Source organism: Mus caroli, unplaced genomic scaffold (genome assembly GCF_978045245.1).
Source record: "Mus caroli unplaced genomic scaffold, Mus_caroli_1 scaffold_11, whole genome shotgun sequence".
In the NCBI taxonomy this organism is placed as follows: Eukaryota; Metazoa; Chordata; class Mammalia; order Rodentia; family Muridae; genus Mus; species Mus caroli.
Window position 1 is genome coordinate 61,418,173 of NW_028227266.1, and position 18,193 is coordinate 61,436,365.

At 50.8% G+C, this 18,193-nt stretch overlaps 1 protein-coding gene across 1 annotated transcript; it reads left to right on the forward strand.

Moving 5' to 3' along the window:
- The first annotated feature begins 473 nt into the window (after positions 1–473).
- Positions 474–13,949, forward strand: Cln6 (CLN6 transmembrane ER protein). The gene is made up of 7 exons (XM_021172099.3): positions 474–815; positions 5,409–5,523; positions 6,973–7,071; positions 8,597–8,785; positions 9,229–9,284; positions 10,701–10,823; positions 12,564–13,949. The coding sequence occupies exons 1-7, from the start codon at positions 742–744 to the stop codon at positions 12,832–12,834; spliced, it is 927 nt and encodes a 308-aa protein (XP_021027758.1). The 5' UTR covers positions 474–741; the 3' UTR covers positions 12,835–13,949.
- Positions 13,950–18,193: the final 4,244 nt, after the last annotated feature.

The window sequence follows — 18,193 nt, forward strand, 5'->3', positions numbered from 1 at the left end:
AATGAGGAAGGGGTGTGTGTGTGTGTTTCCCTAACGCCAGGACTGGATTCTGGACCACCTCGTTGTCCTCCAACTAGGAGAGAATTCACTATACTCTTCACCTATCAAAGCACAGTGGATAGTTTATCGAGCAGTCTTTAATCTGAGGAAGGAGGGCTCAAAGACCCCGGGTCTTCTGATGACCTCACAGCTTGGTCATTCCGGGTCCCCGGTTCATCTTCGTCCAGTACCCTCAAGCCCGGCTAGGCAAGGCTTCCTTCCTGCAGAAATGCAGAGAACCCAGGAAAAAACAAAAGCAAACAAACAAATAAAAACAACCACCCAGACGCCAGGCTTCCCCACTGGAGTGCAGATTCAGCTAAGACCCAAGACCTCTGGGACATAAGTTAGGCCCCTCCTTCTCAAACAAAACACGCCCTCCAGCTGTCTCCCTCCACCTCCGCTCTCTCATTCCTCCTCCCTCCTCCCCACACTCCATCCTCCCCACCCTCCTCTCCGGACTTGCCCCAAGCCCCTCCCCATCCTCCTCCCTTCACCAGTTCTCCCCCTGCTCTTTCCTCCGGCTTCTCCCCTCCCTCCTCCCCTCCAGCCTCCAGCTCCTCCCCTCCCCTCCCGCCCGCCCCGGGGCCCCGCGCTCGCTTCTCTCTCTCCCGCCCTGCCTTCCCCGCGTTGCGCGCCGAGGCTCCGCGCGGCCCGCGCAGCCGTCTCTCCTCTCGGAAGGCGAGGCCGAGCGTGGCGGCCATGGAGGCGGCGACGCGGAGGCGCCAGCTCCCCGGAGCAGCAGGCGGCCCCGGTGTCGCGTTCGTGCAGGCCAGGTGCGCGCGGAGCGGGGACTGGGAGGCCGCGAGGGGCCCCAGAGTTTGAGAGACCTCGCCAGGGTTAAGGAAACCGCTGGGATAGGCTACTGGGGGCCACCCCGGCCAGCTCGGCTGAGTCCCTGTGCCACTTCCAAGTTTTTAGGAACCTCCTGCTCTGGGCAAGACTGTGACTCTGCTCTGAATCCGGTGGCTCGGGGCCCAGGGAAAATGGGCCGTTAACCGGGGACAGCGTGGCACGCTCCCATCCTGAATGAGAGGCCCCTTCCCTCAGAGGGGAGAGGTTTGGGGTTTATCTGGCTCGACAGGGCAGAGCCAGAGACGCAAAACCCGCCCTTTCATCTCTTCCTCCAGTCTGCCTCCTCCATACGCTCCACTGACCAAAGCATTCCCTGCCTGTCACATGTATTGATTAAACACCTGTCATGTGCCTAGCGTTGTGCCAGAAGGCAAACAGGAAAGTCAAAGTCGGAGCCAAAGCAGGTGATAGCTAATCCTGGAGGTCTTTCTGGAGTTGAACAGTACAAGACTCTGCAGAGGACAGACACTTACGGCTATTAGGCCGGGCATGGTGGCAATGCTTTTAACCCCATCACTCAGGAGGCAGAGGCAGGTTTCTAGGGGGATGTAGTTCAGTTGGTAGTGACTGCATAGCATGGAGGAAGTCGTGGTTCAGTCCACAGAAACTGGACATGGTAGACAGTGGAAGAATGTGAGGAAAGACAAGGAGTGTACGTACTGGTGTTGGACATGTCACAAGTGTAAGAGAAAATCAACGGCAGGGGCTGGACCGACTTTAAAGTGCCCTGAATGTCCCAGAGTTGGCGGAGAAGGCCCTAGAGTCTGAAGTTGGATGAGGTGCCTACTCTAGGTGGGGAGGCTGTTCACTTTGAGCAGGAGAGACCCCTTACCTTCCTCACCCGAGTGACCTGGTAAAAATGCATATTCCATATGCCACAGGTACCAAAGAGCCGTGGAGAGATTTGAGCACTCATGTGCACCAGGTGAATTTTAGGAAGTCCCTGGCATGGTTTGGGATGGTGGGGGAAGTTCTGGGAGACTGGGTTGAGGACAACCTTTTCATAGTTCTGATGGGGAGCAATTCTCTGAGCATGCGCTGTGCTGCCTCTGGTAACATTTCTACCTGGTGGTCATCCTATGAGCTCTCCGTGGCGTAGTCACAGGGTAGCCATCTTAGTTTGTATATACACATCATCAGGGCAGATTTGCCCTTAGGCACATTATTGAGCAGCTTCTTGTCACTTGAGGGTCCCTATACTCTAAGTATTAGGTCATCGTCTCTGACTGATAAGGAAGTGGTCCAGTGTGCAGTAAGGTGCCTGATCAGACTGAGGCTCAGGCTGTAAAACGCCCAAAAACCTTCCACAAGTTCAGCAGACATTCCACAAGCTGCCCCCGGCACTAAGGGGATCAAAATCATCTTCCATATTTGTGGCTGTCACGGTTGTTCTACCTGTTATCTGTCCATCGACACTACAGTGTTTACGTTATTTAAGCTGTCTTTGCTTTTGTGTTTAGACAGGGATTCTATTACATAGTCCTGGCTGTCCTGGAACTCCATCTGTAGACCAGGCTGGCCTCGAACTCGGAGATCTACCTGCCTCTGCCTCCTGAGTGCTGTAAGGTGAGCGCCACCACAGCTGTCTCTGGGACCTTTTCTTTTTTTCCTCGTTGTTTGTCTGCACGTCTTCATTTTTGTTGAAATGTCCCGAGCCCTTCTCTCTACTCCCCGTACACAACTCTCTAGACAAACCCTTTGCCTTTCTGCCCCCCAGGCTTGCAGATGCTGCCTCCTGGTCCTGGCTTCCCAGCTGTCGAGGTGTCAGTTTCCCCTGTGTGGTAGACTTGGGAAGCCGAGGAGGGGAGCAGGAGCAAAGGCCGGGCTTGCCTCAGGTTACCCGGACTGGCATTGCCTTTCGCCGAGCCAATATCCTCCTCCGTTCAGTCTGTCGCTCCTGATGGGGGCCTAGGACCAGCACGGCCTGGGGGGCTCAGCCTGGGAAATTTAGAGTCAGGAACTTGGGACAAGCTTGAGGTGCCTCATCTTCCGGTGTTGAGGGGGTACCTTTCCCTGTGTGATCTGCCATCACTGTCAAAGCCCCGCAGAAGGAAACGGTTCAGAAGTTTGCCTGTCTTTTGTCTGTGTATTGCTGGTAAAGGAAAGCTGTCATTAGGCTGAGGAAAAGCCCTCAGTGCAGAGGGGGATTCTGAACATCCACGGGTGTGACTCTGGAGTCCCGAGCTCAGCTCTTCCCTCATCCTGTTGCTACCTCTTTCCCCCTCCTGCCCCCCTAAGCTAGGCCACACTAATGTCAGGGGTTCCCATTTACTGAAGTGCTTCCTGGGATAGAGGGAGGAATTGTTAAGGAGCCTCTAGTGTGAGCCAGTGCACCAAGTGGCCTCATTTCCCCCACATCCCCATGTGTCTGCTTTCAAAACCCCTTTATTCTTTCTCTTTTCTAATTTTTGTTTTTTTTTTTTGTTTTTTTGAGACAGGGTTTCTCTGAGTAACCCTGGCTGTCCTGGAACTCAACTCTGTAGACCAGGCTGGCCTCAAACTCAGAAATTCGCCTGCCTCTGCCTCCCAAGTGCTGGGATTAAAGGCGTGCGCCACCACCTCCCGGCTCTTTCTCTTTCTCTCTCTTTTTTTTTTTTTTCTGAGACAGAGTTTCTCTGTGTAGTCCAGGCTATCCTAGAACTCAATCTATAAACCAGGCTTGCTAGGAACTCAGAGACCCCACCCCTGCCTCTGCCTCCCAAGTGCAGGGATTAGGAGTACGCAACACCTCCTGGCCCCTTAATTCTTTATACCAAACATCCCAGCTCAGTCTGAGTTGAGGGCTTCAGAATGAAAAACACAGGACACCCTCTTCCCTGCAACTCTTCACCACTCACAGCTTGTTTGAGGCCTGTTCTGAAAGTCATAAAGAGGAAAGGACAAACAGGGACTCTGTTGGGGCGCTGTCACGGCACTCTGAGCAGTCTGCATTGTTTACCTGAATATCTAGCCCTGTCTTAGGCCTGGCCAGCTTTACCGTTTAGTCTCTGATAGGCCTGGGATTTCTGCATGCCTTCTCCCCCAGACATTTTTCTGCAGCTCACATGCAGCTCTTCTTCTGGTTGAAAGTGCCAGTCTTTCCTTTTTTGCAGGTTCTGCATATTGTTCCTGGCTACACTGATCCTTTTCTAGATTGAACTCAAATGCCAGCCGGTTTATTATAGTGATTGAAATAGTAAGCTGTTAAGAGCACAGAGACCCAGGCTTGAGTTCTGTGCTATCCAGAACTCCTGCATTTCCGTGGCAGTTAGTGTGAACTCAGCACCGCCCACCCCACCCCACAACCCCAGCAAAAGGTGCCAGCATGTATGCCCTGAGGCAGCCTGCCATGTGACACACGCACACACACTTTCTTTGAGGCCACTTCACTTTCTCTTGGCTGTCTTTGGAGGGTGGACCTTTATGGCAGGCCGCCTTGGGGCTTGCATTCTAGAGAGCCAGCACAAGAAGGCGCTTTTCCCCCAATTCACCAAGCCCTCCCCGTGGCTAACATTACCTCTTGGGAAAGAAGCAAGAGTTGGGAAAGAGATAATAAAAGTAGTCATAGCAGCTCCTTACAACACAGGCAGGCGACAGTGGCTGGACTCTGACCTGAGTCTCAGCATCTTCATCTAAAAGCAGTAGGGAACAGCCCTGCCTCTGATGCCACTGCCTGGGGTTAGCTGAGATGCCACCTATAAAGGTCATAGCATCTTGTACAGTTGGTGATCAGTTTGTGGTGCGGGAAACTAAGTCAGGGGACACGAGGCTATGCTGATTGCGGAAAGCCTACTCTACCTGCTTTGCCTTGTACAGGACCACGGATTCCCCAGAGGCCTGCCTCCCTTCTCCTGGGTGGCTTGGTCCATCTATTTATCTTTGGGATTAGGGGGAGCTAATTAGCTGAGTTCAGCAAATATAGGACAGTCACAACAACACCTACAAAGGACCACGTGCCCATAGGGGAGGGATACGGAACTGGCAACAGTGATGGGTTTTAAGTCAGCCTAAGCCAGGAACAGAGCTGATCTCTGGAGGTCAGGGATCTGTGTCACGCATGCCTGTTCTGGCTGTACACACAGGATAGTAAGACTGTCCCTATCTTAGGAGCTACTGGTGTTTTGTCTCTGGATAGTAAGCTTGCTGTAAGAGAGACAGATCGGGGAGGTTGGAGAGTTGGGGGAACCACCATCTCATTGCTGGGAATTGAACTCAGGACCTCCGAAAGAGCAGTCAGTGCTCTTAACCGCTGAGCCATCTCTCCAGACCACCCTATTCGTCTTCCACATCTTGCTTTGTTCCCGCCATCATTCTATAATGGAGGCTTGACAGTGACTTCCCCCTGGGTCAGCTTCTTCCTGAGCCACAGGGGATTTGGGACAACTGAAACCCACTGTCTTCTTGACTACATCCAGTTTCCCATCTAGAAAGCATGCATGTTCTGTCTTCAAGTGCCTAGACCTCTGTCTTTCCCTTGGGCTGATGGCAAAGCAGGAGGAAAGCGGGGCTGACCCTGGTCTCTCGTTCTTCACCAGGCATGGCTCTGTGAAGGCCGAGGACAAAGACCGCACAGCCCCCTTCCATTTTGACCTCTGGTTCTACTTCACACTGCAGAACTGGGTTCTGGACTTTGGCCGCCCCATTGCCATGGTGAGTGTGAGGCCGGGTCCCACTGAGCGGCCTCATGGATTTCAGTTCTTGTAGCGAAGCCAGAGGCTTTTCTATTCTGTGGCTGTGTGACTGGCCAGCCATGCCAGTGAGAGGGCCTGGGTGGGGCCCAGTTGTCATCCTGTGTTCCCTGTAGCCCACCTTGAAGAGTAGTCAGACCAGGTTTAACCAAATCACTGAGCCAGACGGAAGGTTTGGGGAAGGGAACAGAGCGTATCTGTCCTCCCTCATTGTCCTCTGGAGGGGAAGCCCATTAGCTGGTTTTTGCATATTATAACTGACCAAATTTGTAGTAATTAAAAAATAAAGTCACAGCTGGGCGTGGTGGCGCACGCCTTTAATCCCAGCACTCGGGAGGCAGAGGCAGGCAGATTTCTGAGTTCGAGGCCAGCCTGGTCTACAAAGTGAGTTCCAGGACAGCCAGGGCTATACAGAGACACCCTGTCTCGAAAAACCAAAAAAAAAAAAAAAAAAAAAAAAAAGTCACTTCCAAGTAGTGAGAGTAGAAGTCTCAAAATAAGGAAGCGTTAGACCTTCCTGGTCCGATCCCTGTCCTGCCTCCGAGGGGCTGGGGCATACCCTTCCACTCCTTTCTCTGGTTATGTAAACATATATAGAAATTTCTTTTTTTTCCTAACCAAAGGAAACTGTTTTATACCCTATATTCTGCACCTTGATTGCTCTACATTAGGATATATCTCTATACAATATATGCAAATTGCTGTTTCTGTTAATGAAGCCTAACCTTCCACACTACACATGTACTTTGATGGCCTGTCTGGTACATGGCCTTCAGAGAGACCCTGTCTTAAGACAAAACGAACCTAGCGGCTAGGCACTTCCAGCAAAGGGGCAGGTTACAAAATGAACATACCCAAATCAGTAACCTCCTTCTACCCCAGGCAGGTACAGACTGCGAAAGAACTCAGAAAGACAGTCCCATTTACAGTAGCCTGGAAAACAAAACAAAAACTGCCTCGAAATAAACCTAAGCAAGGACCTGCACAGCGGAAGGCTCAGCAGGCATTTGACACTCCAGGCAGTTGGCGAAATAAAACAGATGGGACTATGATAGTGTAGTTTTGGTTTTAAAAAAGGCCGAAGGAAAAAGAAAGGTTTCCAAATTATGAAGGATTTTGGACTGTAAATGTGTTTTGTCCTTAGATGAAAGATTAAATAAAACATAAAACTTTAAAAAATAAAAATCGGGGGGAAAAAGTGCTATCGTGTAGAGGGGCCTGGATATTCGTGTATCGTATATGACTGGGAGAGTCCACTTATTGACTGGGGGACTCAGTTTCTCTCTGGGAGTCCTTTAGGTCTGGGACTGCTAAAGGGGTTCCAAGAGAACACAGGAAGCGAAGTGCTCAGTGTCTGAGGGGCGGTGTCAGTGGCCTGCAGGCCTCCCTGTGAGTGATGCTCTCTCCTCAGCTGGTATTCCCGATCCAGTGGTTTCCTCTCAACAAGCCGAGTGTTGGGGACTACTTTCACATGACCTACAACGTCATCACGCCCTTCCTGCTGCTAAAGGTACAGACTGGCCTGTCTCCCTCCCATCCTCTTCCCCGCCTCCCCCTCTTTCTCCCCCTCCCTCTCCCTCTCTCTCTCACGCATGCATGCGCGCGTGTGTCATGAGCTGTAAGCAGGTTCAGTGGGTCAGGGGCTTGCTGCCAAGCCTGATGGCCTGACTTTCCTCCCCACATGACATAAAAGAGAAACAACGCCCACAGATTGCCCTTTGACCTTTACATGTGTACCCACATATACGCACAAGAAATCAGTAAATGGGCTGGTGAGATGGCTCAGTGGGTAAGAGCACCCGACTGCTCTTCCGAAGGTCAGGAGTTCAAATCCCAGCAACCACATGGTGGCTCACAACCATCCGCAACGAGATCTGGCTCCCTCTTCTGGAGTGTCTGAAGACAGCTACAGTGTACTTACATATAATAAATAAATCTTTAAAAAAAAAAAAAAAAGAAATCAGTAAATGCTTCTTTAAAAATTTAAAAATGAGGGCTGGAAAGATGGCTCATCTGTTAAGAGCGCTGACTGATCTTCCAGAGATCCTGAGTTCAATTCCCAGCAACCACATGGTGGCTCATAACCATCTGTAATGGGATCTGATGCCCTCTTCTGGTGTGTCTGAAGACAGCTATGGTGTACTCATATACATAAAATAAGTAAATTTTTGGGCTGGTGAGATGGCTCAGTGGGTAAGAGTACCCGACTGCTCTTCCAACAAAGGTCCGGAGTTCAAATCCCAGCAACCACATGGTGGCTCACAACCATCCATAACAAGATTTGATGCCCTCTTCTGGTGTGTCTGAAGATAGCTACAGTGTACTTACATATAATAAATAAATAAATCTTTAAAAAAAATAAGTAAATTTTTACAAAAAATTTTTAAAGATTTATTTATTTCATTTATATGAGTACACTGTAGTTGTCTTCAGAGACACCAGAAGAGGGCATCGGATCCCATTACAGATGGTTGTGAGCCACCATGCTGGGAATTGAACTCAGGACCTCTGGAAGAGCAAGCAGCCAGTGCTCTTGACCACTGAGCCATCTCTCCAGCCCTTACAAAAAATGTAAAATGAAAGACATTTCAAATCTCTAACAGTAGGAGGCTTGACCTCAAGATTCAGTTTCTGTGGTTCTTAGAACTTCCACACTCATTTCATACACCCTGACATTTTCTGTTTGCTAGGGCCTGCCACTCAAAACTCAGTTCTATGCATCATGCTAGCCCACCTAAGGCGCACACAGGACACACTGAGGTAGTGGAAGGGCCAGGCCTGGTCAGGACACCTGCCTTGAAGCTCTGATCCCGCCTCTAACTCTTCCACCCCATGATCCTGGAGAGGAAGTGTGTGTTCATCAGACCCTGCTGGGTTTACACTCCCCCAAGATCAGGAGCTAGGCTGCCCTGCTAAGGAACTCACAACTTCCAGAGGGACTTTCTATCCCGTTTTTTCTGAGGGAAGGGAGGCAGAGGTTATCACACATAGTAATTGAGGCAGGGGCATGCCATGGCCCTCATTCTTCACCTCAGCTTATTGAGCGGTCCCCCCGAACGCTGCCTCGGTCTATAGTCTATGTCAGCATCATCACTTTCATCATGGGAGCCAGCATCCACCTGGTGGGAGACTCAGTCAACCATCGCCTGCTCTTCAGTGGGTACCAGCACCACCTGTCCGTCAGAGAGAACCCTATTATCAAGAACCTCAAGCCGGAGACTCTGGTGAGGCTGCCTCCCCTGCCAGCCCTCATGACTCCTGTAGCCCAGGCTGACCACAGATTGTATAAGTCGGCAAGGGTGACCTTGAACTCCTGATTCTCCTGTCTGCCTCCAAATTACAAGCATGCACCTAAGTGAGGGAAGGCACTGTTGTCTACCGCCACCCAAACTAGTATGCTCCTAATTGCAAAGGGACACGGTGTCTGAGTGGCTGTGGGGTGCACGTCTATTACCCCAGCACTCAGGAGACAAAGAGAAAGGGATTGCTACAAGTTCAAGACCGGCCTGGTTTATATAGCAGGACCCAGTGACTGGCTCCTCATGACCGATCTGGTACCCTAGGGAGGGAATGAGAATGGTGTGTGTGGGTGGAGGGTAGAGAGGGGGCAGGGGTGGGTCCCATGGGTCCCAGCCCCCCTCACTCTGCCACCCCTGTGCCTTCTCAGATCGACTCCTTTGAGCTGTTGTACTACTATGACGAGTACCTGGGCCACTGCATGTGGTGAGTGGCGGGCTGACTGCTCTAGGTTCTATCCAGGGTCCAGGCGACAAGGCTCCCTGGATCCCAGGTCTCCAGCTACTGAGTGGAGCATCTGGGATGGTATTCTCTGCTCGGTGAAGGGTTTATGAGTGGGACCCCTGCTCAGCATGCTAGGAAGACCCAGCTACTTTCCTTTGGCCTTAAGGGGGCCTCCTAGTGCCTCCTTCCTACGTGAAGTTCCCACAGCGGCCACTAGAGGGCAGCAAGCAGATGCTTGTCCTCATGAGCCTGGGGTTGGGGAGGGTGGAGCCTAGCCCTGATAAACAAACACACAGAGAGTTGTGGGTCTGGTGCAGGAGACAGTTGTGGGCGTAGAAAGCTGAGAAGGTCCAGCAGGGCCAGGTCTGGGTGCCACAGATTGTATTCCCCATCTTAGAACATTCTCCCAGGGGAATCTAGGGCTCAAGTAAAGGTTTCTTCTTCCTCCCTTCATCCTACACAAGATGAACTAGAGCCAGAGGAAAGAGGTGAGAGCAGTTGTTAGCTAGGAGGTGATGGGCTAGCACTGCGAGGCGCTTCCCTCCACACATGCCCAGCACTGGTGTCTCTGGGTCTGTCTGAGGTTATAGATCTTCATCCTCTTGGTTCAGAAAGGCTTCTCTTGCCAGCTCTTCCTGACCTTGACAGATGACTCTTCCCTTTGGAAGTAGGGAGAGGAGGAACAAGCTGAGAACTCAGGAGAGGTTGGGGGAGTGGACTGAGGATTGAGGGTCAGGGTGTCACTTGACAGAAAAGGGTTGCATGTGAGCAGGAGTTATGAGCAAGTGTGCGTGTGTGCTTGCGTGCATTAGTGTGTGCATGCATGCTTGTGTGTGTGCATGCATGCTTGTGTGCGTGTGTTTGTGTGTGTGTGTGTGTTGGAATTGAAAGGGAGCCCCCGTGTGGAGGGGGAGAAGCCATACTCTTGGATGGGATAGAGACTGTGGGCTGAGGGTGAGTGAGGGCCTTCACAACTCTCCTTGGCTCCCCCAGCACTGTGTTTTCTCAGACCTCAGCCCTGCTGGGTAGCTCAGTTTCCAGGCTAGTGTGGCACTGGACTTGCTGGTATTTGAGGGACATGGATGGGACAGAGCCTCTCATCCCCTCATCTCCATGTGGAATGAAGGACAGGGCCAGCACCAAGTCCAGAGAGGGAAGGCAGGCAGGAGGTGGTTACCATGGCGCCCACTCCTTCCCCTCAGGTTTAACACAGGAGCCTTTGCATGAGAGTTACCTTTTAGTTTCTGTTCCTCCCACCTTGACTTTAGGGCAGAAAAGGCTGGATGTAGAGCAGTGTGCATGACATGCCAACACGGTGACACACTAGGACCAGTGGAAAGGTGGTGGGGCCAAACGGCCCCTGGCCAGGCATGTGAAGCTGTTGCCTCTCTGTCACAGGTACATCCCCTTCTTCCTCATCCTCTTCATGTACTTCAGTGGCTGTTTCACCACCTGCAAGGCTGAGAGCCACATGCCAGGACCTGCCCTGCTCCTGGTGGTGCCCAGTGGTCTGTACTACTGGTGAGTAGACATTGGCACATGGGGTGGACAAAGGGCACAGGCACTAACTGAGCTACCACAGTAAAAACCCACACATAGAAGCCGGGCGTGGTGGCGCACGCCTTTCATCCCAGAAATTGGGAGGCAGAGGCAGGTGGATTTCTGAGTTTGAGGCCAGCTTCGTCTACAGAGTGAGTTCAAGGACAGCCAGGGCTACACAGAGAAACCCTGTCTCGAAAAAAACCAGAAAGAGAGAGAGAGAGAGAGAGCGCCATTGCTAGACACCTTGAGAGGTGGGGATGTTTATGTTGTTACCCTCATAAGGGAGAAAACAGCCTTGAAGTTGTCATTCAAAGTTGTTGCATGATGTCCCCAAGGTCCTAGACCTTGGTTGTAAAGCTGGAGTCCCTTAAGTGAACAGGTCGGCATTGGGGTGCCCTAGAGGCAGACAGGTAGGTAACCTTGTAGAAGCCACCAAGTGCCTCTGAGTGTTCTATACGCGGGGTCCAGACTTCAAGAGGACAGTAATGACAATAGTCTCCATGTATTGGGATGGAATCCCCAAACTCAATTGTCTCTAGAAACCAAGCTAGCAAGAGATGAGGCCCCAGGGAGTATGAGAACTGAGACCATATGTTGCACGGTGTTCTCTGTAAAGAGTGCATTCTCTTGTTCCTCCAGAGCCAGTTTTTTTTTTTTTAAGATTTATTTATTTATTTTTATGTATATGAGTAATTTATGTAGCTGTATAGATGGTTGTGAGCCTTCATGTGGTTGCTGGGAATTGAATTTAGTTCCTCTGCTTGCTCTGGTTGGCCCTGCTCACTCAGTCCCTGCTTGTACCAGCCCAAGAATTTACTTATTATTATAAATAAGTACATTGTAGCTGTCTTCAGACACACCAGAAGAGGGCATCTGATCTCATTATGGATGGTTGTGAGCCACCATGTGGTTGCTGGGATTTGAACTCAAGACCTTTGAAAGAGCAGTCACTGCTCTTAACTGCTGAGCCATCTCTCCAGCCCCCAGAGCCAGTTTTTATCACGTGGAAGTGTCCTAATGTGGTATGAAAAGCCAGAGAGATGGCTCAGCAGTTAAGAGCACTGACTGCTCTTCCAGAGGTCCTGAGTTCAAGTCCCAGCAACCACATGGTGGCTCACAACTATCTGTAATGGGATCTGATGCCCTCTTCTGGTGTGTCTGAAGACAGTGACAGTGTATTCACATATATAAAATAAATAAATCTTAAAAAAAAAAAAAGAAAGAAAGAAAAGAAAAAGAAAGAGAAGCCAGAACCCAAAGCCCAGATATCCTGTGATTCTCAGTACATAGCCTTGGAACTTGCTGTGTAGCAGCAGCCAGAGACCTACCTGTCTGCCTCTGCCTCCTGGGCACAGTGTAAACCCATGAGCCACCATGCCCAGCTGAGTATTATTATTATCTTTATTGTTGTTATGAAACACATTTGCAGCTCTGTATATAAGTCTGACTATCCTAGAACTCACTCTATAGATTAGGCTGTCCTCGAAGTCCCCAATGTTGGGATTAAAGTCGTGCACCCCCTCATCTAGCTAACCAGCAGAGTATGATTAAACCACTCAAAGTCAGAGCAGTATGATGCCTCTGGGCACACTCGGTCCACTCACTAGGTGAGATGTTCCAATTGACTGGGAGGGCAGCCTAGGACTTGGTCCAGGAGGATGCCAGAGATGGTGTTGCCATGGCACCCACTTCACCTCCATCCCTGTTCTCTTTCTCCAGGTACCTGGTCACCGAGGGCCAGATCTTCATCCTCTTCATCTTCACCTTCTTCGCCATGCTGGCTCTCGTCTTGCACCAGAAGCGCAGGCGCCTCTTCCTGGACAGCAACGGCCTCTTCCTCTTGTATTCCTTTGCGCTCACCCTCTTACTGGTGGCTCTGTGGGTGGCTTGGCTGTGGAATGACCCTGTTCTCAGAAAGAAGTACCCTGGTGTCATCTATGTTCCTGAGCCCTGGGCCTTCTACACGCTCCACATTAGCAGTCAACAGTGAGGCTTACTGGGGGCACCAGGCCATGGTGTTTGTACATGTGTGCATGCATGCACCGTGGTAATGTGAACTATGCACTGGGGGCAGGGATGGGCAGAGTGTGTTGTTGAGAGACTCAACTGTTCTGGTCAGGTTCTGAGTTTGTTTTATCTTTTCTTTTCCCCCCCTTTGGACTTAAGATGGAATTTAGTTTGGGGAAGTATATGAAGGCCAAGATCCCGGCCCCTGCCCTCCCCTGTATTTCATTACTATTAGAGGTGCCTGAATAACACCCCTCTCTCTCAGGACTGGGCTGGCCTTATGGAGATATCTTCTGGTGACAAGCGGGTGAGGGCTGCTCAGGGCAGAAGCAGGAGACTCTGCTACCTGTCCCTGGGCCCTAGGTTTCTGGGTCCCAACTTCTTTTGTGCTTTAAACAGAGCAGTTCCATCTCTGGGCTTCTTTTGCTCTGGTGGGCTCCATAGTTTGTGGCTCTGGGGACTGGTGGTTACTGATTCCGTTAGGGAGCGGCAGCAAGGAAGAGTGGTTCTTTTACCGTGCCCCCACCCCCACCCTCAGCCCAGGGGTGTGTTTCTCCCAGCCTCTTGTCCAACTTCACACCCCATTTATATACTGTTGAGAACCCAGTCTCCAGGGAGCCAGAGGCCCCACTCCCAGTCACTCTCAGCTAAGCTCTCGAAGCTGGCCTGGGTTCTGAGCTACATGGAAGGCAGAGTTCTCAAGCCCTTGTTTTATAGATTCCCCAAAACCTGTTGTAAGGGTCTGAGACAATACAAGTCAGACTCTTGAGACAGCACATCTCAGCCTGAATCTCTCACCACCTGCCTGGTGCCTTTGTTCCCAGCATGGTGGCTCCTGCCTCTCCCCAGCCCACCTCCTCCCAGGCCTCAGATATAGGTCTCCTTGGCACAAGGCGCCACCACCTCATTTGGCAGCCAGCACTGACTGACCTGTGCTGTGAGTCTTGGGGACACTCCATGCATGACCCTGCCTCTTTTCTGCTGCTCTCAGGGACTGTGCCTCAGCTTCCCCTTGTGGTCTTTCTGTGGGCTAGCCCATGCTGGGGTAGGGGTGGTGACAGGGGTGAGAGGCTTGAATAAAGGCTGTTTTGAAGCCCAGCCTGGGCGGCGGCTGTTTCTAGCTTTGGGAGTGTGGTGGGGAGGCAAGTGGGCGTTCTGGACTGAGGGAAAGACTTGTTGGTATGGGGTCCTAGGGTGTAAGGCTTTCTTTTATGGCAGACCTGAGGGAATTCTGCACCCCCTCTACCCCTTGACTCAATACCACGTTCCTTAGAGGCGTCTATGCCAGTGAAGAGAAATGGAGACCCTCCAGGCCCATCACTGGGCTTGTCCCACAAGTTGTCCCAGTGCTGGGAGACAATGAGACGCTAAAGCATGTTCAGGGGAGGTGGCCCAGAGCCTTCAGCAAGTAGCCTGGCCACACCTCCCCAGACAAGAATGTGGGTAACATTGCCAGAAGGCACAGGGTGGGGGTGGGGAGGAGCAGGGCTCCCGCCATGTCTGTCCCCTCAGCCACCCAGAACATGTCCTGCCTGTCTCCAGGACACTGCCATTTCAGGACTAGCATCAGAAGGTCTACACAGCTATCTCCTAGGTACGGACAGGCCTAGTTTGTGGAGCCTGAAGACTATACATTTTGGGGAACCTATACTAAGAAAACAGTGGGGACTGGGCGGTGGTGGCGCACGCCTTTAATCCAAGCACTTGGGAGGCAGAGACAGGCGGATTTCTGAGTTTGAGACCAGCCTGGTCTACAAAAGTGAGTTCCAGGACAGCCAGGGCTACACAGAGAAACCCTGTCTCAGAAAAAAAACAAAAAACAAAAAAGAAAGAAAGAAAACAGTGGGAAGTATGGAGTGTGGGCAGCATAGGCCAGAGGACAACCTCAGGTGTCCTTTAGGAAAACTAGTCACCTTATTTTTGAGACAGGATCTTTAATTGTCCTGGAACCTGCCCATTAGACTAGCTTCCTTGGCCAGCGGGCTTCAGGGACCCAGCAGTCTCCATTTCTGCTTGCCTGGATTATAAACAGACCACCACACCAGAAGTTTTTTTTTATGTAGGTACTGGGGGTTAGAACTCGAGTCCTTGTGCTTGCAAGGCAAGTACTTTAGTGACTGAACCATCTCATCCCTAAGAGAACATTTTAAAATACTCACCAAAGCAAGTATTTAGAAATAGAGAGTTCCTGGAGCCTTGGGCCACTGTGTGCCTCTTGGACAGTTGACTAGGAATGTCACCCTGGAAAGCTGGTGGGTGGAGCCTGGCTTCATCTCCCAGGAGTTCTACCATCAAGCTTCTAGAGAATTGGTTCCCAGAGTCCAACAGGTTGTAGGAGAGACCAGGAGTACTCAGAAAGTGGGGATGGGCCCTGCAGGCCACTCTGCAGGTGGGCTCCTTCGGGGACCACCACTCCAGGTCCTGGCTACTCAGTGTGGCTCCAGACTGCAGCTACAGCTTCTTCTGGAAACGGAGCAACAGGGCATCTTGACGCCTCTCTGGGCTGTACCTAGTGGGATCCTTGGGGTCCCAGTTCCTTGCTGCTCAGGCACGTGTGCAGTCCACATGACTTTTTCTTTTTAAGATTTATTTATTTTTATTATATGTAAGTACACTGCAGCTGTCTTCAGACACTCCAGAAGAGGGCGCCAGATCTCGTTACGGATGGTTGTGAGCCACCATGTGGTTGCTGGGATTTGAACCTCGGACCTTTGGAAGAGCAGTCGGGTGCTCTTACCCACTGAGACATCTCACCAGCCCCCCACATGACTTTCAAGGCCGCTGTAAGGTGCCATGAACGTGATGGCTGCGAGCAGCCCATGTCTATCTGTTCATTTCTGGGGGTGAGGTACTGACAAGGCTGTGTTCTCAAGGGCTCTAGAGGATGTCTCTTCGCTGCCTCTTCCAGCCTGTGGTGGGTCCTAGGTCATTGTGGGTGTTCAGGGCTGTGAGCCCATTAGTCATGGCCATCCCTCTGTGGTGTGGCTCTCCTTGGCCTAGCACCTATCCTGTCTGCTCTGTATGACTTCACCTCATCTACATCCACGGACCCTACTTCAGAGGAAGTCCCTTAGGCTCTAGGTAGACGTGGATTCCAGGGACACTAGTTAGCTCAGGAGAGCCCTGAAACAAAAGGATAGATAGGATGGAGGCAGGGGAGAGCAAAGTCCGAGGACCACTTCCTGCCCTTCCACATTTTACCCAGCAGGTACACAGATGCTGCCAAGACCCACTTGCCTGGGTGTGGGGGAGAATAAGGACCACCCCATTACACTCCAACTCTGAGAGGCAGGAGCGCTTACCTAGGAACACAGTTCCATAAGAAAGCAGCAAGGGGAAGAACATGGCTTTTGGGTGAGAGCAGGATTTAGGGAGACAGGGCTGGGGCCAGGAACTTAGTGTCCTGCAGTCCAAGCTGACTCTGAACTTCTGATCCTCCTGCCTTTATTCTCTTACTGGACTTACAGGCTTGCACAATATGAGTTATGTGGTACTGTGGGTCAAATCCAGGGCTTGCATGCTAGGCAAATGTTCTACCAACTGAACTGTATCCTGAGCCCCTACCCCCATATAACCTAAGACATTCCTGGAGGCTCTTATAGACAAAGTAGCCTGGGTGGAAAGGAAGGGCCCCTTGCCTAAAACCCCTTCCACGGGGAGGGATGGTAGTCCAGAGAGTGGTAAAGAGGAGCCAGCGAAAGTCGGTGAAGTCCAGGGGGAGGTGCTGGCCCCACGCCAGGAGGGCCAAATTTCGGGTATAAAGTGAATAAACTCAGCCCCAAGTGGGGCCGGAGGAGTTTCCTGTTGCAGTTCACATGGAGAGTCCACATGCAGAGCACTGTGCAGCCTGGTAGGCCACACCATGAGCCCACTGGCAGTCACAGCCTTGGAGCCAGTATTTAGCCAGCTGAAACAGCAGAAGACAACCCCTTTGTCACCCACAAATAGAGGGATCTGAGTGTGGCTGCAGGCATCTGATGTGTACTTGGGAGGTAGAGACAGGAGGATCAAGAGTTCAGAGCCATCTTCAATTATACAGTGAGTTTGAGGGCTCCCTGAGCCACTGGGATCCTGTCTCAGCACAACACAAACTGTTGGCGCTGGAGAGAGGACTCTGAGCATTTACTGTGTGTGCAGAGGACCTGAATTTGGTTTCCAGCATCCACACGGGGTGGCTCACAACTGCCTACAACTCCACCTTCAGGGGATCTGACACCCTTTCATGGTCACTGTGGGCATCTGTATACAAACATATGCACAGCCATGCAAATATACACATAAATAAAGTGTATGTGTGTGTGTGTGTGTGTGTGTGTGTGTGTGTGTGTGTATATATATATATATATATACACTTTAGTTTTTGTTTTTGTTTTTGTTTTGTTTTTTTTTTTTTTTTTGGTTTTTTGAGACAGGGTTTCTCTGTGTAGCCCTGGCTGTCCTGGCACTCACTTTGTAGACCAGGCTGGCCTCGAACTCAGAAATCCGCCTGCCTCTGCCTCCCGAGTGCTGGGACTAAAGGCGTGCGCCACCACGCCCGGCTTATATACACTTTAAATACACATAAAGTATATATATTTTAAAGATTTATTTATATATACTTTAAATACACATAAAGTATATATATATGTATGTGTATATATATATATACTTTAAAGAATTTATACATAAGTACACTGTAGCTGTCTTCAGATACACCAGAAGAGGGCATCAGATCTCATTATGAGTGGTTGTGAGTAACCATGTGGTTGCTGGGATTTGAACTCAGGATCTTCAGAAGAACAGTCCGTGCTCTTAGCCGCTGAGCCATCTCTCCAGCCCTAAAAGTATATATATTTTTTTAAAGATTTATTTATTTATTATATGTAAGTACACTATAGCTGTCTTTAGACACACCAGAAGAGGGCATCAGATCTCATTATGGGTGGTTGTGAGCCACCATGTGGTTGCTGGGATTTGAACTTCGGACCTTCGGAAGAGCAGTCGGGTGCTCTTACTCACTGAGCCATTTCACCAGCCCAGTATATTTTTTAAAAATACTTTTCTGGCCAGGCATGGTGGCACATGCCTTTTAATCCCAGCACTCAGGAGGCAGAAGCAGGCGGATTTCTGAGTTCAAGGACAACCTGGTCTACAGAGTGAGTTCAGGGCTACACAGAGAAACCCTGTCTTGAAAAACCAAACAAACAAACACCAAAACAACAACAACAACAAAAACCTTTTCTGTCTGGTGGCAGCCATCAGGCAAGCCCTGGTATGCACATACATACAAGTACAGACTACAGAGCAGCGGTTCTCAATCGTGGGTCGTAACCCCTTTGGGCCTTTCACAGAGATCAGATATC